The sequence below is a fragment of the Sinocyclocheilus grahami genome, unplaced genomic scaffold (assembly GCF_001515645.1).
Source record: "Sinocyclocheilus grahami isolate Dianchi unplaced genomic scaffold, SAMN03320097.WGS_v1.1 scaffold106.1, whole genome shotgun sequence".
NCBI lineage: Eukaryota > Metazoa > Chordata > Actinopteri > Cypriniformes > Cyprinidae > Sinocyclocheilus > Sinocyclocheilus grahami.
The window spans coordinates 2,044,176-2,069,951 of NW_015505285.1; the positions used below are offsets into that span (position 1 = coordinate 2,044,176).

At 36.1% G+C, this 25,776-nt stretch overlaps 1 protein-coding gene across 2 annotated transcripts in view; it reads right to left on the reverse strand.

Moving 5' to 3' along the window:
• The window catches only part of spock2 (SPARC (osteonectin), cwcv and kazal like domains proteoglycan 2), a 32,933-nt gene extending 7,880 nt beyond the window's left edge, over positions 1–25,053 (reverse strand). The window contains exons 1-8 of one of the 2 annotated variants that reach the window (XM_016276800.1): positions 24,753–25,053; positions 12,579–12,587; positions 12,165–12,210; positions 6,541–6,655; positions 4,925–5,033; positions 3,218–3,332; positions 2,377–2,496; positions 1,461–1,679 (exon numbers count right to left, since the gene is read on the reverse strand). In XM_016276800.1, the coding sequence (XP_016132286.1) occupies positions 1,461–1,679; positions 2,377–2,496; positions 3,218–3,332; positions 4,925–5,033; positions 6,541–6,655; positions 12,165–12,210; positions 12,579–12,587; positions 24,753–24,941 (922 nt within the window). In that variant the 5' untranslated portion in view covers positions 24,942–25,053. The remainder of the gene's footprint in view (positions 1–1,460; positions 1,680–2,376; positions 2,497–3,217; positions 3,333–4,924; positions 5,034–6,540; positions 6,656–12,164; positions 12,211–12,578; positions 12,588–24,752) is intronic. The other variant, XM_016276801.1, reaches the window with a different exon arrangement.
• Between the last annotated feature and the right edge of the window lie 723 nt (positions 25,054–25,776).

Genomic DNA, 25,776 nt, shown 5'->3' on the forward strand with positions numbered 1-25,776 from the left:
CCAACGGGGGTGTTTGTAGAGAAAATGAAAGATTTGGATTACAATAATCCAAACATACGGTTCCCCTCCCCCTTTAATGTTTGATTATATTTAGAAAACCAATTAAACTTAATCCAGTGCAAACTGAATGAGTTAGTGGCATGAGTCTGCAGAACTCTCAGCACACAGATGGATTTTTCTAAAGCCCTGCCTCCACCGACTGGTGCCTTCTTTATCTTTAATGCCAGTCCAGTGCGTGCTGATGTAAAATAAATGCGCTCTGCGACCAACCTTTGCATGCAATATTGTCTTCTAGGCTTTTGTAATGGAAACCAAATATGCCCCTCAAATCCAATTCAAACATCATTTCAGATTTGAAAGCCCTAACTCGCTGAAGCAGTGCTCAACATGCTCAAACACAGACTAGTGCTGGCACTGATGTTCGGCCATGTGTCCCCCTTCTGTCACACTGTTATAACCAAGCAGAGCAAACTGTGGACCGTGGCATTGACCAGCAAGGTGCAGGGCACAAATGTGCAATGCTGAGGCAACGATCCCAGTTAGAGCTGATTTCAAATCTGAAGTGTGTAATGTTTCAATGTCAAAACAGTGTTACTTTTTTTGAGTCTTTGCCTTTGGATGAAAATATTTTACTAAAATGCCATCTTATTTTAGTCAGAGTTGACACTATTGATTAGGAATGAAACTTTATTCTTTTTTTTTTAATATATGTATTGCATTGATAATATTTTATTTGTTCATGTAATGAAAAAAATGTTTTTTTTGTCAACAGTGTGTTTTAATTAAATTTGGTTAATTATCATGATACACTACTGTTCAAAAGTTTGGGGTCAGCAAGATTTTAAGAAAGTAATTTTTTCTGCAAGGACACATTTAATTGATCAAATGTCACAGTAGAGGATTGATAATGCTATATAAACTATGTATCTATTGTCTCTATTAAAATATTTTTCAGCTTTTTTCAGCACAACATTGATAATAATAATAATAAATGTATCGTGAGCACCAAATCATCATATCAGAATGATTTCTGAAGGATCATGTGACACTGAAGACTGGAGTAATAATGCTGCACATTCAGCTTTGCCATCACAGAAATAAATAAATTTTAAAATATATTCAAACAGAAAACAGTGATTTTAAATTATAACAATATTTCACAACATTACTGTTTTTCTGTATTTTTCATAAGAGGCTTCGGTCATAATATAATTCAGTTATAAGTACTAATAAACAGCCAATATGTTAATAACAGGCATGCTAATAAACAACTAGTTAATAGAGAGAATTGGTCCCTAAGTGTTACCGAGGCTTCTTTTCAAAAATGTAAAAATATTGCAGATCCCAAATATTTCAATGGTAGTGTACTAAATATTTGGAAAGTATATAGAATATTTCATTATATTATTATAAAAACCATTAAGACCTGGTTTAATTGTGTAAAGATACTAAAAACTCACTTTCTCTCCAAAAGCAGAGGCACCACTCAGCTGTGGAGACTTTGCCATCACGGTAGGAGTCACAGGAGTTGAAGAAGGGCCGTATGCACACTTCATACTTGTCCAGATTAATGGCGGACAGCTCAGCTTGATCCAGATACAGGTCACTGTTCGTGTCCAGCTTAGAGAACATCCAGCCAATAGAATCCTTACAGGTCGCAACAAGAGTTCGGTCCAAAACTGTGCACAAACAAGCACACGCTACATGTTAACGCAAGAGAAATACTAGCTTAAATACGGTAATACTTCTGCATTTTGTGAGCTTTTTAGACTGGATTCCAAGAGCCATCTCTGCCAGAATAGATGAATGCATCATATTAGCTGTAAAAATTGTATTAATGTCCTTTTAAATGCAAAACAGCTGTTCAAATGTTGCTGATAAGACAGTAAATCACTAATGGAAACCATGGACCTTTTTTTTCTAAGCAAATTAGAAGCAAACAATATAAATGTATCAAACAAAACAGGCATAGCTAGTTAGAGAACTGATGAGCACATGGTTGATCTGGTCATTTTTTCTGCTATTAAATGTACATTTTAAATTGAAGTGCTTAAGCATTCGGCTGCATTTCACAATTCAGCAAAACTGCTTTTTGAGCGGATAAAATGCTGCTGGTCCTCTTTGGCCATCAGGATAGGACACAATTCAAACATAACAGCTCTGAATCTGAAGTTTTTCACTGCAGTTTTATTAGTGCCAATTATCATAGGTCCGTGTTTAAAATACTAAAAAGAAAACAGCTGTATGGTTGTATCATTTCTTGAAATGACACAACCAAAATAAATGAGGTTAGTCACTGTATGCTGCTGATCCATAGTGAAGCTGCTGTAATTTCTTAATATAAAAGCACTGGCTAAAGAGATGTTAGAGCCTCACTTGATGCAGAACTGGCTACAGGATTCCCCGTGCTGTTCTGCTTGCCGTTGCCTTGGAGCAGTTGGAACCAGTCCCGCAGGCGATCTCCCAGATCTGCCAGGTCCTGCCCTGTGCAACTCTCTATGGACAGAAAAGAAGTGAGATGGAGACAGTGAAAGGAGATAAGGGAGTGTTGGCAGACGTTGGTATTAAAGAGTGAAAAACCAATCATCCTGCTTTTGCCCTTCTGAATTTGACAAGAAAAGCCTGCGGAGACTGCAGACATAATTCAGACATACTCAAAGTCAGCAGAAATTCACAAAGCAAGCAGCAAAGAAAAAAAAAGAGCAGCATAGTCTGTTGATAAATCAATAAAGCCTTTGTTAGAGCGAGAGCTGCAGACTGCTCAAAGATATGTGAAAGAGACAAATGGCATCAGAAGCAATCTCCGAATAAAACCATTCATTATTATCATCAAAATATGATCCTATAAACTTAAAAGCTGGCCCTTCTATTGTGCTTTATTCAAGAAAGAAGGTGCTTATTTACAAGAGTATCTTAAAGGGATAGCTCAGGCAAAAATTTACTCAAACTTTTATGACTTACTTTCTTCTGAAGTAATGCTAAATTTCTCCTTCTTGGATGGCCTGAGGGTGAGTACATTTTCTGAAAATTGGGTGAATTTTTGGGTTAACTATTCCTTTAATGGGGTCCAAAACAACAGATTTTTAAAAATATCCTATTTTGTGTTCCAGGTCTTGAACGACACAAGGTTGAGTAAATGATTTTTGGTGAAACTATCCCATTAACAAGCTTTGCAAGACCAAATTGCAGCTGTTGGAAGCATGTGGCAGGTAAATACCGTGTTTGCTGTCCATGTCTGTAGCAGGAGTCGTGGTGGCGGTACAGGGGCAGAGACCAGTACATCTTACGTTCAATTCCTTCCCTGTGAGACAAGCCTGCTGCTCCAGTTTGCACTAAATTCAGGTGCAACACACACACACACACACACACACAAAGAATAAGCAGTGCCGCCATAACACTTGTCCAGTGTCACATGCTCCAGTTCAGTGGCATGAATTGTAAGCCCAGATAGAGCACAATTATTTCTACAGACGAGTGAAAATCGCTGGTTCAGACAAGACATCTCCATTAAAAGAAGCTGATGTCAACCTTCATTTCTTCCCTCACAAGGTCAGAAATAGATATAATAGAGATAATACATAATTCAACAGAACGGCTCTTTCATCCCCAAGTACCCAGAATCTCTTCAGACAATTTTTTTGACTTTTAAGGATGTCAAGGGCCAGAATACAAGGTATAATAGAGACCATTATCCATACTGCGCAAGCAGATTGATCCATGAGTCACAGAAAATAATAGAGAATGTTTTTTGAATGGCACAGAATAACAAGAATAGAAATAACGTCATTGTCCAACGTTGCAGGATAGTGAAAGTATTATGAATTTTCTCTACAGGTTTGTTGACAGGACTAAGAAAATATTTTACCTTATCTGACTCTTAAAAATTACCTGAGCTAGTGTTAATCTGGTTATAATATTTGTGACTAGATCAGTGTTTCACATTATATTGACATTATATTTATACTGGATATTATTTATCATTATTATTAACAATATTAAAGTGGCCATTATTACAATGATTCACTTAAAACAACAAACTTACTAAGTACTTTTCCTTCCCTTTAATGAGACATGTCCTATTTGTCTTTCACAAATTATTGTGTGCTCTCTGGGAAAATGTTCTGGGGGCATTCATGGGGAAACGTTCTCCAAGAAAGGCCTAGCGGCAAATTTCTTTATAAATGAATCCAGATGGGATGTTTAACAAAATTAGAGAAAGATATATGTGGTCTTTCTTGTGGCGTGGGATTCAGAAGCTCAACAAGTATGAAATATCACCTTTGACAGAAATACATCATCAATTTACACAAATGTTGGATGTAAAGGAACTAAATGCAGTTAAAAAACATTATTAAGCACGATTCATTATTTTAATCTACTGTCAGCCACAGAAGTTCAATTTTGTTTTAAAGATTTGACAAAGCAAAACCGATCCCTGGCTGGAATTGACTGATTTAGCGAATATGAAGCTCATTTTTGGGTCGACCCAACGAAAACCTCTGAACAAAAAAAAAAAAAGTGAAAGTGACATGTGGCCAAGTATGGTGACCCATACTCAGAATTAGTGCTCTGCATTTATCCCATCCAAAGTGCACAGCAGTGAACACACACACACCCAGAGCAGTGGGAAGCCATTTTTATGCTGCAGCCCCCAGGGAGCAGTTGGAGGTTCAGTGCCTTGCTCAAGGGCACCTCAGTCGTGGTATTGAAGGTGGGAGAGAGCACTGTTCACTCCCCCCACTTACAATCCCTGCTGGTACGAGACTCAAACCCTCAACCTTTTTGGTTACGAGTCCAACTCTCTAACCATTAGGCCATGACTTCCCTGACTGAACAAGCACAAAAGTGTATGGATATGATAAATTTCTCTGCAGTTCATCTTATTTTAATACAATTAAAGGAAGTTGAATGCAGTGTGAAGTACCTGAGAGGCGTAGTTGTGTCCATCAGAGCCACAAACGGGACCAGAGGAAGATCCTGGGCAAGAATTACAGTTACTCTCCTGCTGCTGTCTAATGACCTGCTGCTTCAACCTAAAACACATCAGTCAATATTAACATGCCATCAATGAGATATAAACTGAGGCATGCTTGAGCATTGGTCACTCAACTGCACAGGAAAAGCACATCATTGGCCCATTTTTTAATTTAAAGTTAACAAAACATTCTCTGTAGTTATTTGTGCGCTACAATGAGAACCAGTCCCTTAGGGACGACCTCAGGAACAAGTTCAATTTGTAAAAAGAACAAACATTCAGGGACTAAATCTGTGTACCTCACAATGTGACACCAGACAACACGTGCATGCTTTAATAAATTGCTCTTATTTCACCTCTATAAAAAATATGACTTTCTCTTCACAAGTGAATGAACATTTTCTAACGCTTGTGGAAATAAACAGATCATAACCATTTAATTTATTTATTTATTTTCCCCTAGGGTCCAGTTAAAATAGTCAGGGTTCTTTGCACCGTAATTTTATGACCATTTTCAACCCTGTCTATTTTTTTGCTGTTGTGTCTTTAAAGGGTTAGTTCACCCAAAAATGAAAATTAGGCTGTGTTTTACTCACCCCCGAGGCATCCTAGGTGTATATGACTTTCTTCTTTCAGACGAATCCAGTCAGAGTTAGATAAAAAATTGTCCTGACTATTCCAAGCTCTATCATTGCACTCAGCGGGTGTTGCAGTGCTTCAGTCCAAAAGAAGTGAAATAAAAAAGCACCCATCCATAAAAAAAAGTCTCTCATACGGCTCCGGGGGGTGAACGAAGGCCTCCTGTAGTGAATCGATGTATTTTTGTAAGAAAAATATCCATATTCAAAACGTTATAATCACTTGAATCTAGCTTGCGCTCACTGTTCTAAACGGAAGCAGCTCCGGGCGGATGATGTATGAGGTCAGCTTTGCACATGCGCCTCTCAGAAGTGACGCACGCGGAAGCGCAGGGGAGAGACAACGGTCAAAACAAAACAACGGTCACTAATTAGAAGTACAAAACGAGGATTTGTAAAGGTTTAACAAAAACGCATCGATTCACTACAAGAGGCCTCTGTTCACCCCCCCCGAAGCCGTATGAGACACTTTTTTATGGATGGGCGCTTTTTATTTAACTTCTTTTGGACTGAAGCACTGCAACACCCGCTGACTGCAATGATAGAGCTTGGAATAGCCAGGACAATTTTTTATATAACTCCGACTGGATTCGTCTGAAAGAAGAAAGTCATATACACCTAGGATGCCTCTGGGGTGAGTAAAACACAGCCTCATTTAAATTTTTGGGTGAACTAACCCTTTAAGACTTCTTTCTAAACAGCCATCTTTGCTCATACGCACTCAGCCAATCATCTGAACCTTAAAAGCTCAGAAATGTGATTCTTCATGATATGAATAATGAAAAGCTAGATTGGACAGTTACATTCTGCACAGTGTCTTAGAATGGCACCCAGTTTCTTTTATTCATATACCCTAAAAAACAAACACTATCCTGTCGTGTATTACTGTTATGTGCATGAAGACAGTGCTGGAGCTGAAGGGCTCACCTGTGCTCCAGCTTTTTGCGGTTGACGCACACAGCACGCTGGAAGCCCTGTGCGACACACACCTTATGTCGGCTGCATTTGACCTTCTGGCAAGGATCCTTAGTGGTGTCAACATCTGTAATGAAGAGAGATGTACCCCAATAATCTGCTATGCATTCAGATGCGTTCAGGTTTTTTATTTTTTTTTATTTTTAGATGCTCCCTGAGATTTCAATATTGCAAACTTTCAATAAATATTATGAATAATGTATTTAATTCCAATAAAACGTTTAATATTTATTTATATTTAATTATTATTGCTGCCACCACAACCTGAATCAGTGTTATTATAGTGACTGATACACTATTTAAGTTTTTGTTTATATTTTGAATTTATTATTTTAATTAGAAATTATTTTTGATTATTAATTTAATTATTTTGCTTAATATTTGGGTTTTTATTTAAATTTTAGGTAAAGTTTTAGTAATTTTGCTGTGTGTTTTTGTCATTTTTATTATTTAAAAAAAATAATGTATTGTCTATACAGTTTTTTTCAGAATTTTCTATTTCAGGTTTAATTATTTTAGTAAAGAAAAAAAGTTCAAATGAAAATAAGAAATGCTGCCTTGGCAACTGGCTGAAATTTTTTTATTTTTTATTTTTTTATTATAATTATTATATCTGTTAACATTTATTTTATTTAAAGTAACACATTTTTATGGTTTTAGTTTTAGTTAACAATAACAATCTCTGACCTGAACATAAATAAACAGCAAGAAAATTACGATATGTTTTTTATGCATATTTTTTTATATTTATATTTATTTTATTAATTTAAAATGTATTACTTTTTTATACATTTAAAATGTTTCATCACAAATCTTTAGGGAAACTCCTATTTACACCAAAACAAAAATATCATGACAAGCACCCTTTGATTCATATTTAAGAACATTAATGCAAAATACAAAAATTTAGCATTACACAAATTCAAAAGCGCCTGTCCATCCGCAATGCTCTCTATGCTACAGCATTAGAGAAGCTAAGAGACAAAAATGTTATTTTACTGTATGTTTTTCAGTAAGCCATCATAATTACACCTTATACCTTATCTCACCATACTACATATGGTATTACAAAAAGCTCATACTCCTCACTGCACAAAAAACAATATCTCAAGACTGACAGATTATTACAGTCTATACACAACGGCACAAGGTTGATCGTAAGCCTCACTTCATCACAACAGGCTCAAGCAGATTAAAGAGAACACAAGAATAATGGTGTTGCTATAGCAACAGTCCAACTCTAGAGTGAGGACTGATTAGCTGCTCGTATAAGTAAAAAAAAAAAGGGAAACAAAAAACTCTCTCTCTCTAGATTTATCCATAATCATCACTTCTTTTAACATTAAATATATCTTACAAACAGTGGCCCTGTGAGCTTGTCCCTATAAAATACCTAAAAAAGGTCTCCATGTGTAAGCGATGCCAAATCTGGCTTAGAGAGCTGAGGAATCTCGTCCAGTCACCGCCGCATACTTTGTTTACACTCAGGGCAGCATTTAATGTGATCATTACAATCGCCGAGTAGAAGTAAGGAGCTGCTGACTCTATCAAGCAAAGCCAGTGGCTGAGCTAATGCAGCTAATATACATCAGCAGCCAGAGCCACTTAACGCTGAGCATATCAGATCAACTCGCAGGGAAAGGTTCACAGAGATAAGGACGTGATACATGCTGTGTACACAGGAAAGAGAAAATACAATCATGCTGATAAATAAAACACGCACGCTGATTGAATAAAGACATCTCCATTTGTTTTTAATGAACTGAAGCTTTGTATCCTCTTGATGGCCTATTAATTCTGGTACAGGTTGACTCAACAGACTGATGAGATGTTCTTTTCACAGGTATACACACACTCGAAATGTGAAAAAAAAACATCTGCTTGTGATAAATCTGTCCACATACTGACAACACTTTGTTGACCTATTAATACACATTCAACTTACAGGATGTGTGCAGCTCATATGAGATCATAATATCATATCTGACATGGATGATTATCCATTGATATGCAAGAATATGTGCTGCTCTGAAAGTTTTGCCTTCAGGACTCAGGATAAAAAAAACTACTGCTCAAGTGTAGGGTAGGTACTTTTTTTTTTCTTCTCAATTTATACATTCAGTGTATGCATTAATTTGATCAAAATAATATAAAGAATATAAAACTATAAAGAATCCTGAGAAAATGTCTTCCACAAATGTTTCCATAAAGATATTAAGCAGCACAACTGTTTCAGTACTGATAATAATAAGAGATATTTACTTGAGCACCAAATCAGCATATTAGAATAATTTCTGAAGGATCATGTGACATCGACTGGACTGGACAAGACAGGAATAAATTACATTTTAAAATATATTCAAATAGAAAACAGTTCTTTTAAATTGTAATGATATTTCACAATGTTATAATTTTTACAGTATTTACATTTATACATTTTACTTTAATTTTACGTTTTTTGTTTGGCAGCTGTAGCTGCCAGTCATTTGACCTTTTTTTTTTACGGGACTTTTTTTTTTTTACAGTGTACTGACAACACTTTGAATTGAACCCCAAACTGCCCCAAACTGAATTATAGTGTATGTGGATGTGTGTGTATAATATGGAAACCTATTTCCACATTAGTAAAAAAAAATTAAAGGTAAGGTGATTTTTAAAAGGTTATTTTGAATCTATATATATTTGAAAAATATATATATATATATATTTTTTTGTATTATTATTTTTTTTTTACTTTATAGGATATGTCCCTTTTTTGAAGCAAGGAGGTTTTTATATAGACATGAGCAAGTATTATGACTGGTGTTTTGAGAAAAACTACTGTTACAATAGATACATCATAGATTTGTCCTGAAGTTGTATGACAACTGCTGTGTTGATAACTTGTAAAATGCACATTTGTTCCTCATTAAAAAGGTAAGGACCAGTGCTACGTTCCAAGAAGACACTGTAAATAAGGCTCTTTGGGAATTTCGTCTGCTTTGGTATCTGTTAGCTGTCTGACGCCTGGAAATCGAAACATGGAGAGCAGATGCTCTTGAAATATCATCTATAAATAAAGTCTTACAAGGCCAATTAGACACCAACATAAAGTAAATAACTGATACAATTTAACATTTCTTCTACACTGCAGATTTATCTAATTTAATTCCTATCATGCCACAACAAGGGTGTTTTTTAACACTCTTAAAACTTGGCCAGAACAATCTCTTTAATATATTTCAAATAGAATTCCTTTTACTTTTGAAATTCCTTCTTCAAAAATTGCAGCTCTTTACAAAATACAAGGGACTGTGACACTATAAGATCAGTGAGCTGTTCCTTGTTTTTCTCTTTGAAAGAACAAAGGATCTGAGTTTGACTGATGCCTGCTCTGGCTGCTTTTAAGCGGAAACATCATGGGATAAATCTCTCACCACTGCCTCATTAATTATCTCATAAAGGAGATCAAATGCATTCAATGCGGTAAGACAAATAGGTTTTATTTAATACATTTTTAAAAATAAGACGGTGCATATATTTGTGTACAAACGTTTTTCAATTTCTAAAAATGTGGTGCTCAAGTTAAAAGAAGTTCAACTTTAAAAGCTCGTCTTGAGACCTTGCATTGTTCCCCCCATTCCATTCCCCACGTCTCACACTTTTTAAAGCTAAAACGCCTTCTGTGTGACTGGCCTCTAAGAAGAGTCCATAAAAATGTATGTTGTGTTATTTTGAATAAATTTTCAGTATTTATTTTTCACAGGTGTTTTACACATATTTTGAACTCCACATTGGGTTAAAAGAACCAGTAGGGTTAAATGTCAGTAAACTTAACAGAAAATGTCCTGGAAGAAAATTACAAGTACCTTTTCCAATTTCTATGGATTTTTCTTTCTTACAGTATGACCAAATTATTTATGTGATTAATACTGGTTTTAATACTTAAGTGTTCAAACTATTAATAGCACAAATACAAACTCTTAAATATCAAATGTATCATTATATGTGTGAATCTTGCTCTCTAACAACTGTGACAAATGGATCTGATAATAATTCCCTATTGTCACAGAGAATCAGTTCAAATAATGAGTTTCAAACAAAAGATTTGTGGTGGGAGTAGTGACACCTGTGCAAGAAGCTTTAGTGCCAGCTCAAAAAAAAAAAAAATGTATGTTGTGTTATTTTGAATAAATTTTCAGTATTTATTTTTCACAAGTGTTTTACACATATTTTGAACTCCACATTGGGTTAAAAGAACCAGTAGGGTTAAATGTCAGTAAACTTAACAGAAAATGTCCTGGAAGAAAATTACAAGTACCTTTTCCAATTTCTATGGATTTTTCTTTCTTACAGTATGACCAAATTATTTATGTGATTAATACTGGTTTTAATACTTAAGTGTTCAAACTATTAATAGCACAAATACAAACTCTTAAATATCAAATGTATCATTATATGTGTGAATCTTGCTCTCTAACAACTGTGACAAATGGATCTGATAATAATTCCCTATTGTCACAGAGAATCAGTTCAAATAATGAGTTTCAAACAAAAGATTTGTGGTGGGAGTAGTGACACCTGTGCAAGAAGCTTTAGTGCCAGCTCAAAAAAAAAAAAAAAAAAGAACCATCGGGTTCGTGGACCTCTGTTCTTGGACATATGAAGCTTAAGTGGATTTGTGCTATGAAGGAACAAAGCCAGTGTCAGTCAGTGCTAAATCAAGCCTCCGGGGCTCTTACTGGGCCTTCAGTCGAACAAGCAATTATCCATTAATTACATCCTGAGATATTTGCTAATGGACTCCTCCATTCTGAGGACTTCACTTCAACTGAAAAATCAAGACATAATGTTCAAATGTGCCCGGGCAGTCTCTTTACTCTAGCAAAACGAGGAGATGACCTCATCTCTTGTGTAAGCAATTAGTGTTTGGCAGCCAAGAAGAAAAGAAGGGCTGTCTGCTGTGACAAACATACGCAGGCCAAGCCTAACCACACCATTGAATGATAATTACAGTGCTTGTTTTAAAACACTAAATATTACATTTCTGACTAAATTAATTCAATAATTAATTTAGATTAAAGCGCTTAACGTGCTGTGGGGTTCAAACTTTAATTCTAGACTATTTCAATTTTTGTTTAAAACATTATACTTTAAAAAAAAAAATAGATTAGCTAATAAAGTTTGAAAAAATCTTCCACTGACTTGATGACAATATTTAAATCTATTCAAATCACTGTAATATTTGCATACTGAGTACTACCCTTTCTTTACATCTATTTGCATACTGAACTCTGATTGGTCCTGACGTCCTTGAATACATTACACTGCAACTGTGACTCTTGTGTGCAACTGACAGAAAACAAAATGCATGTTGAGTATCATGATAACAGAAGACTTCATTTACACAGAAGAAAAACCTCAAACTGGCACTAATTAGTCTGAATATTTAACCCAATGTAAAATCCAGCTCCATTTGAAAATAAACTAGGTCATTGTTCAGTACATCATGAGATTTGGGCACTTAAACAGAAAGGCTAAAAGATCACTCCAATAAATGTAATGTGATACTATTACCAATATTAAAGATGACTTACTTTCATTCGAGCCTTGACTTTCATCCCATGATCTGATGTAATCGTCCTGACAAAAGCAAAGAAGTGAAACACGTGAAATGTGCTGCACAGAATAAATGTTAAGAGTTTAGTCAAGATTATTACATCTATCACTGTGCATCTATCATTAACCAAACTTAAAAGTACAATACTAAGATACTTTAATTGTGAAAAGCAGTGGAAAAGCACTAATGGAAAAAGGAGGGATGGAACTTAAGACAAATTCCGAGGCAAACAAGACAAAAAAGGTAAACGCTTAAATGAAATGTCAAACGAAGATGCATGAGCAACTTAGATTGCATAAAAAATGGGTTACAGCTTTGATAGCAAATATTAGATCAAGCATTTGAAAAGAGACATCAAACACAAGCATAGTCATGATACAGCACTACTGACCTCCACTTCCTGGTGAAATGTGAGAAGGATGAATCAAAGACAAAAGAGAAGGAGACCGTTAGAGGAGAGCGATACATCTCTGAGGAGCAACTATCAAGAAAAAAGACAGGCTCCAACTGCTAAAAAACATCTAATTGCCTCCTGGGTAAAATTGGAATATATCCTTGATATTCCCTCAAGCGTCCTTATAAAAGAGGCAGTTGCTTTAAGATAATTATACACTTGGTGGTCATAACACTTGAAATATTTCAGCACTCTGACTAATAATAATAATAACAACCTTTTTTGTAACGTTCACAAGCTTATTAGTGTCATCAGCAGTCATTTATCTTTTCAGTTGTAGGTGTAAACAGGAGGTGAAATTGCTTATTGACTGAATTTGGCTTTGTCAGCTACAACAGCACTATAAATTATTACTTTTCTGCAGCAGATGTTTAAATCACAAGTCAAGTGGCAATGCATATGCTTTATCACTCCTGAAATGTAGACCATTAAAAAATGACACTTTCATGTCCACTTCATGAGATATGTCTTGATGAAATACATTACTGCTAAATCTATTTAAGACCTGACTTAAAATGAAAAACCTGCTAAAAAAACTATTATTTTACTATATGAATATGTGCTCCTGATATGATATAACCCTGTCAAGACAAATGAAAGAGCAGTGGTTCAAAATTCAGTGCCGCATTGCTTAACTGCAACAGTCCCTGGTGCTGGACAACCTTATTGATTTCCTGATACCTGCATTATTTAAGTCAGTTTTTGCTGTCTTGGCAAAGTAGATACTGTGTGGTGTACTGAGACATTAGATGTCCATATCAGTAAACATCGAATGGACAGAGTGGTGAAACCTCTTGAATATATTTATTATATTTAGTTTATGCAAATTGTGGTAGCCACCAGTGTTGGGCAGTAACGCGTTTAACGCAGTTATTTTTGACAGTAACTAATACTGTAACGCATTACTTTTTAAATAAATTAACTCCGTTACCGTTACCATATGGTGCGTTGTCCGTTACTTTTTAAAATTAATTAATTTTGGCTGAAGTGTAGCCTACAGCCTAACCTGTTTACAGCAGCGACGCATTGTAGGATTGGTGGATGCCAACCACTGTAAACACGAAGACGCACTGTGGGCGTGTTTCCGTTTATTCAAGTATGTGCGGCAGTCATGGCGAGTCAAGGCGAGAGCAAGACGAGTTTCTCAAAGTGGAAATATGCTCAATATTTCACTTTAGTTGAGCATGAAGACAAAAACCTTTTAGTCACATGTAAGCTGTGTCTTTCTGGTTCGAAGGTCCTATCTACTGCGATAAACTAGTTACTATTTCTTAGTAACTAGCACAACACTGGTAGCCACCCATGCAAACACAGCCCTAAATTCTTTCGATATGCACTTTTATTAAGAAGAGAATTGTACACTCAGTAAGCGTGAAGTATGTGGAAAATATTGTGTCACATCAATGTGTTTCCCTTCGCTGAAAAGATGCAAGAATGAGTCAGAGTAGAGAAATATCGCCATGGCTAACAGAAATATTGCCACAACATATCATCATCATCTAATTTTATATGACCATCATCACAACACATCATCATCAAGATTTCTTAAAAAGCTTAAGATTTCTTCAAGCTTAATAGAGAGCAAAAGTGCCCAGCCACATTTCAGCAGCATTGGTTCCAGATGTATTTTTCCCATAGGGATTTTTATTTGAAAAATTCTTTATTTAAGAGTTATAAACCATAAATCAAATCAACAAGCTATGAACTTTACAAACTTTAATTTGAAGCAAACTACCCTAGTGAAAAATAAATGGCAAGTTCTGTAATGAAACTCTAGATGGTGCAGGCTGATGGGTCGTTAATGTAAATTGATGATATTTGCAGCGATAAACTACTTGGCACTAGCTGATTGGTTCAGCCAATGAGCTCACTGCCTCACATTTAAATGGCTGGTTTGCATTCACTCGAGCAGTTCGCAGCACACATTGAGAGTTCCTCTGAAACCCTCCACCTTCTATAGCTCCACCTGTATAGACCTGCAACGGGTTATTATATATGCTATTTGTGCAGCAGCAGTATGCCTTAATTACTCACAGCACTGTATGTATCGTTCCTGTACTTGCTTTGCAGCAGAAGCAATAATCTACAACAACAGCAATAACCAACAGCAGCAGCAATTAAGCAGCAGCAGCATAGCAGATCTATTCCACCAAGACCAAATACATTAACACTGTCATATTCATTACCATGCTAAAATAAAGATATACTGAGAAGTATATTTGATTGAGCTAAAGTTGAACTATTGCAAGTGTACTTTTTGGTACACTTTAAATATCTTGCATTTAAAGAGCAATATTATTCAAAGATCAAACAATCCTCATCAGTAGTGACATTAAAACACATTTTAGGCTTAATTTTCAGAAATGTGCATTGTGCACAAGTAGTACAGTTTCATTATAATTTTTATGTCAGTAAGTTTGGCTGTGAAATAATGTGGGCTGATGGCTTCAACAAAAGCATATACCATTGATTAACAACCTCATAGCTCACAGTAGGTCTGTCTTTGTTGTCTGTAAAGGTCTATATAACTTTTCATTAAAACTCATTTTCCCTGTGGAGAAAATAAAATTCCGGAACCTGAACCACTCTATAGGCAGTAAGCAACAGTGGCTCAACCAATGGCAGAAGTTTTGGGCAGGGCTATCTGTTTAACTAACCAATAGAAGAAGAAGAGGGCACCCAGAGGAAACCTGTTTGGAAACAATCATTATTTTTTATCATAAGGTGCCGCTGGTGGCTCAGAAATTAGTTTCTTTAATGAAGGACATACACATTTTATGAATCATTATATCGCTTTAACATACGTCAGTCCAAAATGTGATCACATGGATGCGGAATCCCGACAATTTGTTGTATTTTAGAGCATAGAGACATTTCAGAGTCAGCAGCACTTGAAAACACAGTCTGGGAAGCAGTCATCTACAGTTGAGCGTCTCCTGTATCCGGAGTCAGCTCATCTTTGGCCTGCCTTGAGTGAAGGCTGCCAGGACTATCCCTCAGAGGACACTGGTCTCATCAAAAACACCACAGAACACATCAACCCCTACTGTGCTGACTGACAGCTCTTTTATCCCTCATATCTCTGCAATGTAATCGGGCATGTCTGAACATGCACTCTGTAAATTCAGCTTTGATTTGGAGGCCCTGAAAACACCTGTGTATATTTATATGACATACAAGCATTTGACTGACACCTGAGAAGAAGATGGAAAGTGATATACACACACGTGTGTGCATGTGTGATCAAGCAGCATTTGGTGGGTGAACTGGATCTGTCTTTTCACTCAAACTTGACAGTTACATCACAATGCAGAGAAAAAATGCAGGAACGCACCATTGTGCTCCTGTGTTGCTGCTACTACGAAAACATCTGCGACAGTGACATCAGGGAACTAAAATCACAAAAATATGGGTATATTGATAGACAGTTTCAAAACTGTCAGATGACGGCAGAAGTTAATTTAAATGTACGAATCTCACCAACTATGGCAATCAGAAAAAAATATAACATGCATTACCATTCAATTCACAAGTTTCAAGTAATGTCATATCCTTCCACTTGGAAGGCAAAACAAGGCTTTCTTCTGCTGCCTGAATGTACTAAGACAGTGATATTAAATGACAAATTCAGTATACAACTTATTGATGATGCATACATACACAATCATATTTTGCACTCATCTCCTTGAACCTGCTGTTAAGTTTCAATCAGACTCACTCAGAAAGTGAAAGTGAATCAGTTCACAACCCTTACTGAACTGTGAGTAGTTTTTGGATTTGTCAGTTTCTAAATAAATCAGAACCGTGATGTGTGATTCAGGTTTGTGAGACATGCATCAGTCTATTTACTAACTGGGTTCATATATGACAGTGTGTAAACAAGGATATACACTGCAGAGTTTTGTTGCAAAAATTTGTGTAATAACGGTATTCTAAAAATATATATTAAAATGTTTCCCAAACAGGCACATATATTCTTACAAAACAGTGATATATATTGTATGGCACACATACAATCAGGATCACTAGAATAAGAGCATTTCAGTACACAGCAGAGTTGTTAAAGGCTAAAGTAGGAAGTTCTGCACTTAATCAGCTGATGCAATACTGAACAATAGTGTTCACCATGCGATTCTGTCATATGTCAAAAAAAGTAATTTTCCTCAAAATATTTCATTTTAGGAGCCAGCCCTTGTCACTTTTTTGTCTGACACACTGCTTTCAGCTTATGTCCTCCCACTTTGTTGTCTCTTTAATTTCAAGTCATGCCTTGTAACCTTGAGGGGATTCAAGTTTGGTTGTGACTATTTCACATTTTTTGTTTCCACACATCCTAGAGATTCGCTCTGACAAGTTTTGCATGCTCAAAATTACTTCTTGTTGGAGGCGCACAGTGAGGCAGTCTTCCATAATTGATTAAAGCCGGATGGACCCTGGAGGCAATGACCTCACAATGGCCTCACACCTACGCATTCATCACTCCACCGTGTTGCCGGCAATCATACAGGCTCCTCGCAGTTCATAAACACCCCAGGCAGTGCATGATGCTGAGGACCCACACATCCATTCTCCCTTTGACTCTGCATCTAATCGGCCGTGTTCCACAAGCCAAGAAATCAAGAGGAAAAACAGATACTATATTATATATATTGGATTCGGAACATTCCCAACTATGTTTTCACTGTCACACCACGGCTATAGCTGACAGGCAAGCACAAGCCTCCCACTTGATTTATGCATTGGGCCTTTTCCGACTGGGCTTTTCAGATTAACCGCACATGGGCACATCAAAAGCGCTGCTAACAGCCCACTCCCTTGACTGTGAACATATCCTGGCTTTCCTCATGTAAAAAAAAAACTCTGGCCTGCCATTCTGTTTTTGTAGAGCCAAGAGCAGCAGGCAGCTCCTCCAGGACAGAACTCCAAAGAGAGTGCTGACTTCTCAGTGAGAATGCCCTGAGAGTATTTGTCACTGACTCATGCCTTTGTGAAAGTGAAAGCATATAACTGAGGGTGAAAGCCTTGATGTGACTTTTAGTGTTATCTCTTAGAGACATAAGAGGTTACCGCATGCACTTTGATGCATGAAAAATTTTACAAATTGAGATTGCTTGACTTGAAGCCTGACTCATTGTAAACAGATGAAGTGATCCATACCACAGATGCCTAGCAGATACACAGCACTGTAATGTGCTATAATGGACAACACACAGATGGACAATGAGATCACATTGCGATATTAACAATTTCCGCAACTGACACATAACTTGAGCCCCAGGTTGGAACAAAATGAAGCGCTCAAGTGTTATACAACAGTTTAATAAATAAAACGTTTATATTGAGTAAAGGCATGTTCCCAAGAAAAATGGTAACCATAAAGACAACTTCAACTATATTGGCGTCCCCGTCAATGGACAATAACATTCTGTTTATTATAAGCGCAAGCTGCAGTTATTTCATATGACACTTTAAATATTGGGATATAGCTCTAAATATAGCTCTTTAAAATTGGGAAAATTCTGATTGGCTGTCAATATTTTCATTAGCTGGAAAAAAATCCTTCTGAAAGTGATTCTAACTGTATCGTTCCTCTGTGCTGGTATTGTGATTACTGTGTTGTGGACTTTCCTATTCTTATAGAATTAGAACAATTATCAAAAAACATTATATTTATAGTTACCATCCTTACTGCGCAAGGCCTTGACTTACGTTTCAGAGACAGCTACAAACAAAGCCACAGACTAATTACATGTTGTAGAGGTGAATCAACACACCGTAGTGTTATTTCTCCAGAATGAATCAGTATGCTTGAACAAATCGGATGAGTGAATGATTTATTGAAGACGGTCACTTCCCTAGTAAAAACTAAATATACTAATGTATATGAAATACATTTATTTCATGCTAAATATACTATAAATATATTTGCATATTTATGTACCAGTACTTAATAAAAATACCTTGCAATTGTACTTTTGGTATACTAAACTGGTATACTTAAAGTCTAAATTGGAACAACTAATTTTGTACTTAATGCACTTTAATTGTGTGGACGTAGTGTGAAGTCCAACTAAAGATATACTAAAGTATATTTGATTGAGCTAAAGTGGAACTATTGTATACTTCAGGTACACTTTAAATGCCTTACATTTAAAGATGCAAGATTCAATAAAGTTGAATTAGAATTTTTTATATCAGTAAGACTTGAGTGATATGTCAGTAAATATGTTAATAGATTTGAACTATACTTAGTATGAAATAAATATTTTAAATATATTACTTTTTTACTAGGGTTGTTTCAATCCAAAATGAATCCAACTGGAACTAAAAGTTGGTCACTGTTGCGCCATGGCATTTAAAAAACATTCCAACCAACCCGAAACAGCAACACTGAACCAACCAATGGTATGAGTTTGGGATGTGACTATAAGGTAGTCAGGCCAATAGCAGATAGGCAAAGTCAGCTGTGCAGAAATTATATAAAAACATAAACTTAATATTTTTCTTAATGGGATTTAGAGCATAAAATTATTTCAAACACACCCAGAAAAGGTTCAATATTCCAGCCTCTTCAGCGTCAATAACACTCCCACGACTCTAAGGGACCAACTGACAGCTCTGAAAGTGAGAGAGAGAGCAATACAGCACAGGCAAATGCTGCTTTTAAATGAGCAATTCTGACACTAGAAGCATTTTTAAAAAAGCATGTCTTATTTCAAGTACATTGAGAATAATTGACACCTTCATCAAGGATGAGCAGTCTTGGGGGTGAAAATAACACTGTCATGCTTGTATTTGTAATTGGATGCACAGAACAAGAGCCTTTTTATTTGGCAGTTTTGGTAGGTCAGCTTGATCTTCAGAGAACACAGTGTTTGGTACCCAGACTCCCAGGGGCAGCAGAAAACAAGTCAAGAGAGTGACAGAAAAGTAAGTATTGCACATATTGGAAAAGGAAGGACATGTTAAAAGAGTTGTAAGACCAATTTCATGTCTGGAACTGGACCAAAGCCTCCAAAAATTAGCCTGGGTATGCCACGCACCGCACCTGCACTCTCCAGATAAAAAGTCCAATTCAGCAAGAAAGGCCCAGACCCCAGGAGCAGAATGATGAAAGGCCAGTTTCTCTCCACTCAATTAAAGCCCACCTACACTCCTGGTCTATAGCCAAGACGTGGTGCTGCAATGCCCTCACTCGCTTTTGTCAACAGCCATCCTACCGCACTCAATTTCCCCTGCCCTGCAGGCCTGCAACCTCCTTCTCTGGACAATCTGGCCTGTTGAGTCTCTCAAATGGGGTTGAGAGCAGAGAGTGACACACAGATGTGCATAAACATGCATCAACTGTGTTCCAAAAAAAAGCATAATGTTTTGCATTTGAGTGCACTGAATGCTGATGGCTGAGATCTTAATGGGGTATTTTGGTGTATCATCTTAAACTGCATTATCTGTAATTATGGACCATATGCTATGCTGCTCTGGCATTCCCGCCTCCACAAGCATGTGACTGGTATCTTGATGGACTGAGGCCATGACGGAGCCAGCGCTAAGATTCTCTGCGGTAGGTCTGCACATCCAATTGGCTTGTCAGTTGAGATCACTCACTTCTTTTGACAGCCAAATATTGATGCATTTGCATACCACCAGGTTATTTTAAACTACATTCATCAGCGAAAACACATACTTGCTTAGCTGTGCAAAACAAAGCCCTCGACAGAGTTCTGTCCAAAAAAGAGACTGATGCATTCAATATTTAATCCACAGTGAAAATTTCATAAATTAAGAAAAAGACACATCTAAAGCAATCACAGGGAACAGGCTTCCACCACCCACCCTGAAAAACAAAATGTGCATGTTTAATGAAATGCCAATGAATGGTTAAAAGGAAGACCATTTTCAGTGTAGGCTTGAAACATTTTTACCTCATTAAAAATGTAGTGGAGGAATAACAGGTGCAAGCCGGCACAGCGTTCCGGAGCTAAGGGAACGCACTGATTTTTAATGAGCTTCTTCTACATCGAGCGTGGGAGGTATGGGGGGGGGGGGAGCATTTGCCAGCCACCGGAAAATTGGCCAGAGCTGCTGGTTGTTTACTTTCAGTATTGATAACAGATTTACTACTGGTTTCTCTCTTTAACAGCCGGGTAAGGTGTGGGGTGAAATTCGACTGGAGTCGTTTACCCTCAGCATCTCTATAAGCATTTACAGATAATGAACACGAACATATCACCCAGGATGTTTAATAGGAAAAAAGTCCAAGCGAGCAAATGTGCACTAAATTCTATAATGTTGGATAAATCTGATATATAGCTCACTTCAAAATTAATGTTGCAAAGGCAATTGTGAATATAATTGTACCAACGGGGATTTGTCATTTTAAACGACCCAGTCTATTACATTTTTGCAGTATATTTGGTCTTAAATACTGACCATGAAATAAGATTTAATTTTCCACTTGTATGGAAATAGATAAGCGAGCATGCCAAAAATGGTTCTGATTCAGTCAGTTGTTCAGAATGTAATGCAATATATACTCTAATGCAGTCAGTGGGATTTAAAAATAAATAAATAATCAAAACTCAAATTTTAGACTTTGGAAGTCTCAAAACATTATAAGCATTATAAAATCAATCAACCAAAACTTTTATTTAGAATGACTTTTATATGGACCTCACTTAATATGTTAAAATGAGACTCTGACATGCTTCACTAAGATTCCCAGATAGGACAGATTATGATGTGCAGTGTAGCTTTGACATACCTTGACTATTCTCCAAAGGCAGGACCTTTTCAGACCAATGTCTTGACTTTAAAGAAGTCTATTTTTAGATTTATTTCATCTGTAAGAAGGTAGACAGACTGACTGAAAGATCTTTGTGTCAACTTTCCATTTTTAGGTATCATATCTCATATGATATCATGGATTTGACAAAACAAGGTAATAAAATCTATCCGCATACCATAACAGGACCCTTGAATTACAGAAGGCCTGACAGCAGGTTGGTAGTTCACATATATATATTTGAAACATTTAGGCTGCTGTGATATTTCAAGTATTCATAAAATCATAAAAGAAATTCATAAAATCATAAAAAAACACATGGCTTGAATATACATAATATGAAAAGAGCTCATTTTTAAAAATGTATAATATATATATATATATATTAGTGCTGTCAAACGATTAATCGCATCCAAAATAAAACTTTTTGTTTACATAATATATGTGTGTGTACTGTGTATATTTATTATGAATATATAAATACACACACATACAACATATATTTTGAAAATATTTACATGGATTTACATGTATATATTTATATTTATATAATTTATATTGTATATAAATACATTTAATATATAAACATAACATATTTTTCTTAATTATATACATGCATTTGTGTGTAATTATATATACATAATAAATATACACAGTACACATATATAAACAAAAACTTTTATTTTGGATGTGATTAATCGTTTGACAGCACTAATATATATATATAATTAAATAAAAAGTAATCAGAGCGAGGACACCTCCTAATAGTTCTCAAATAAACTTAAACATCAGTCTCATTACAATGATCTCATGCAGTATCTAAAAAATTAAGATGTTATAATCAACCAAGAATGTGAAATATTAATGTCAAATTACACACATCTATATAAGCATCAGCGTGTGCTCATGAGCCTTTCATGTTCTGCAGCTTTCATCAGTGTTCGCTTGAGTTATATCATTATTCTGCTCTGAGAACCTCAGAGGACTTTAAAAGCCAGCATCAATTTGGATTATTTGCCTTTGTCACAAGCAACACGTTAAAGATGAAATAAGCTGTGTTCAGAGACAGATTAAATTTCAGAGTCCTCATCAGTTCCATCTCTGTCTCTGATCAACGATAACAGGTGACTGTTAAAAAGATACTGATCTGTGTCAGAGGGCCTGTTGATGTCTCAGAATCCTTGCAATCTCAGAATAATATATACATTTATAAGCATGGTTTACCATTAAATGAAACCACATATAAATGCATTTTAATATTGATTCTTTGTTTTGACAGGAGCTAGGGTTGAGACAGTCTGTGAGAGCACATTAAAATCAATATCCAATTACAATGCAAATTATGTTAATCCACGAAGTGTGAGGTTGGGCATTATCAAGGTGAGAAGTTACTCATTTGGCAGTCAAATGAAATATTTTTAAGGCAGTCAGCTATAATTAAAGTTCTAGCATTATATTAGTTTTGCTGGGAGACAAGTTTACTTTTTTGGTATATATTCTTATTCAAGGGGTCCTGATTCTGTCATATCCTGCACATACTGCATGTTATCTAAAAAATACCATTTTATAAGCATGCTTTACCATGAAATGAAACCACATATAAATGCATTTTAATATTGATTCTTTGTTTTGACAGGAGCTAGGGTTGAGACAGTCTGTGAGAGCACATTAAAATCAATATCCAATTACAATGCAAATTATGTTAATCCACGAAGTGTGAGGTTGGGCATTATCAAGGTGAGAAGTTACTCATTTGGCAGTCAAATGAAATATTTTTAAGGCAGTCAGCTATAATTAAAGTTCTAGCATTATATTAGTTTTGCTGGGAGACAAGTTTACTTTTTTGGTATATATTCTTATTCAAGGGGTCCTGATTCTGTCATATCCTGCACATACTGCATGTTATCTAAAAAATACCATTTTGCATTAATCATTCACAATTAGGATCTTCCCATCTGTGCAATGACATGACAACCCAAACAAAACAGCAGACAGCATGTCATGGGCCAGTGCTATTCAGTGCTACTGAAGTGTGTCACCTCAAGTACAGTTCAAGAAACAACAGCAAGAACAACCTGCATTCTAATTAGATGGTTGAGTCAGAGACAGTGAAAGGGCTGAGACTTGTTTTCTCAAAGATGTTTTGGTTTTCTGTGTTGGACAAGAATCGCTCCTCTGCTATTCATATGTTTGAGATGGTGTGATCAATAGCCATTGATTGGAGAATATAAAGTCTGCTGCAGGGCCTCGTTTGAATGTAAGCCACTGATGTAGAAACGCTGTGCCCATCTATTTATAATCCCAGTCTAATTCGCACTAAATCTTTTCATTCCAACATTTTGATAAATTCCGGGTTCTCGTAGATGTGTTTTTCCACCGTAATCATTTAAGGAGTTATACACTTAATCCAGTTCTAGAAGGGTAAAAATAGCTACCGGCCAAACACTGATGGAGATAAATCACACTTTCTATTGGACGGTTTAATGTTTCATTTGGAGCAGCAAAACTCAACAGAAAACAACCGAGGACCTTTTAGTTTTCAAGAACAGTAGGTCACCTGCAAACTATAAATAAACATGAAGTCGTAATATTAATCATCACCATACGTAATTTTGATTGTGTTGCATATTCATTGATTTTTGACTAACAAAGGATGTTTTTCCTTACAATGTCTTGGATGATTTTATAAAGAAATGCCATTGAATAAAGGATCAAATAACATACCTGTACAAGGACACATGCTACAACATGACCTTTGAGAGATAAATCAATCCATAAATCTCCCTCTGAATACATGTGAAGTTCTAATCAATTATTAAAGTTGCCTTTTATTACATCACATCAACCAGCTGGGCAATGACACTCTAATGCAATCTGCTTTATTCTGTAATCAAACCTATTGTCAATTAAACAAACAACAACAGATGGTACATTGTTACCAAGAACGCTATATTTAGGGTTTGACTGAAAATCGGAGAATTTTAGAGCATTTTACCTTTGCAAGATACTTTTAAAGATACAAAAAGATTTGTCTAAAGTCTTTTATAGATAATTGTATATATTTAAAGCCTTTTAGTACATTTACAGCATGAACTCAACAGTTCAAAGCTATTCTATCACAACAACAGCTATTTATTATCTTAAATGCAACTGCTTTGACAAGGAAGATTGATTTCTAAGGGAATGCTGAAGGACTAATGGTGTTTTAGGAATAAGACTGTCCAGCATTACCATTCTTAACACTTCCTAACAATCGGTATTGATACGAGCTAAAGCAGAGAGGGTCGGGTAGCCAAATGTCATCATTCATCGCCTCAAGGATAACTCACATCTCTGAAGCGGTTCCAGTGCTTGATCTTGCGGCTGTACTGGGAAATGGTGGACAGCCACTGTTCATCTTCCATGAAATTCCCCGTTTTCTCCGCTTCTTTCCCGCTCTTAACGTCCACCTGCACGGAAAACCGTACAAGCATCAGCAACGGGACGAGAAGACATCCCAGATCATTCATCCACACCATTATTCCGCTTGTCTGATGTCTCGATTGCTCTGCTTTAACGGGCGAGAGACGGATGCTGAGACTACAGTGAAGTGTGACCTGATTACAGGATGCGTCTTCCCTCTATAGAGAGAGAGAGAGAGAGAGAGAGAGAGAGAGAGAGATGAAGACGCAAAGAGTTGGTGCTATCAAAGCTTGTCAGTAAACGCGCGCTCGGAATTTCATTAAATTCTGCTGTCGTAATAGCTATTATAGGATCATTCGAGATGCCAGATAGCCCATCACCACTTAAAACTGAAAATAACCATGGGAAAATAAACATGCTCCACACTTTTACCTGCCATGCGTTTTTAAAACAGAAGTATTTTTCACTTAGACCGCAGGATGACCACTAGACTGTCCTTAAAACAAATGTACCATTTAATTTGATTTTCTTGTTTTTAAATGTATGCATAATAATAACGTTTTTATTGGATTTTACAGGTGTCGCTATATGTTTGGTCACTACTGTTTTGAAAAATATTAATAAAAACATTCATAATTCATAGTCATCTTTCTGTAGTTTATATATTCCATTTATATGAGATAATGAGAACTAAATAATTGAGGTGAATCTAAATACCTCAAACAATTTATTTATTTACAATTGGAGAAAAATTAACAGATGTGGGGATCTTTATGCAGGTTACATCAATACTCCAATGGGAGGACAATAGAGACTATCATTATGAGTGCTTGCTCATTCATTCAACAATTCTTTCAAAACACTGAAATGAAACAAGGGACTGTCCTTGTGGGTCACTGGATCGTTCACTCAACCTATTCGTTGAAAAAACTGCTTCCCTTTTTTAAGGTA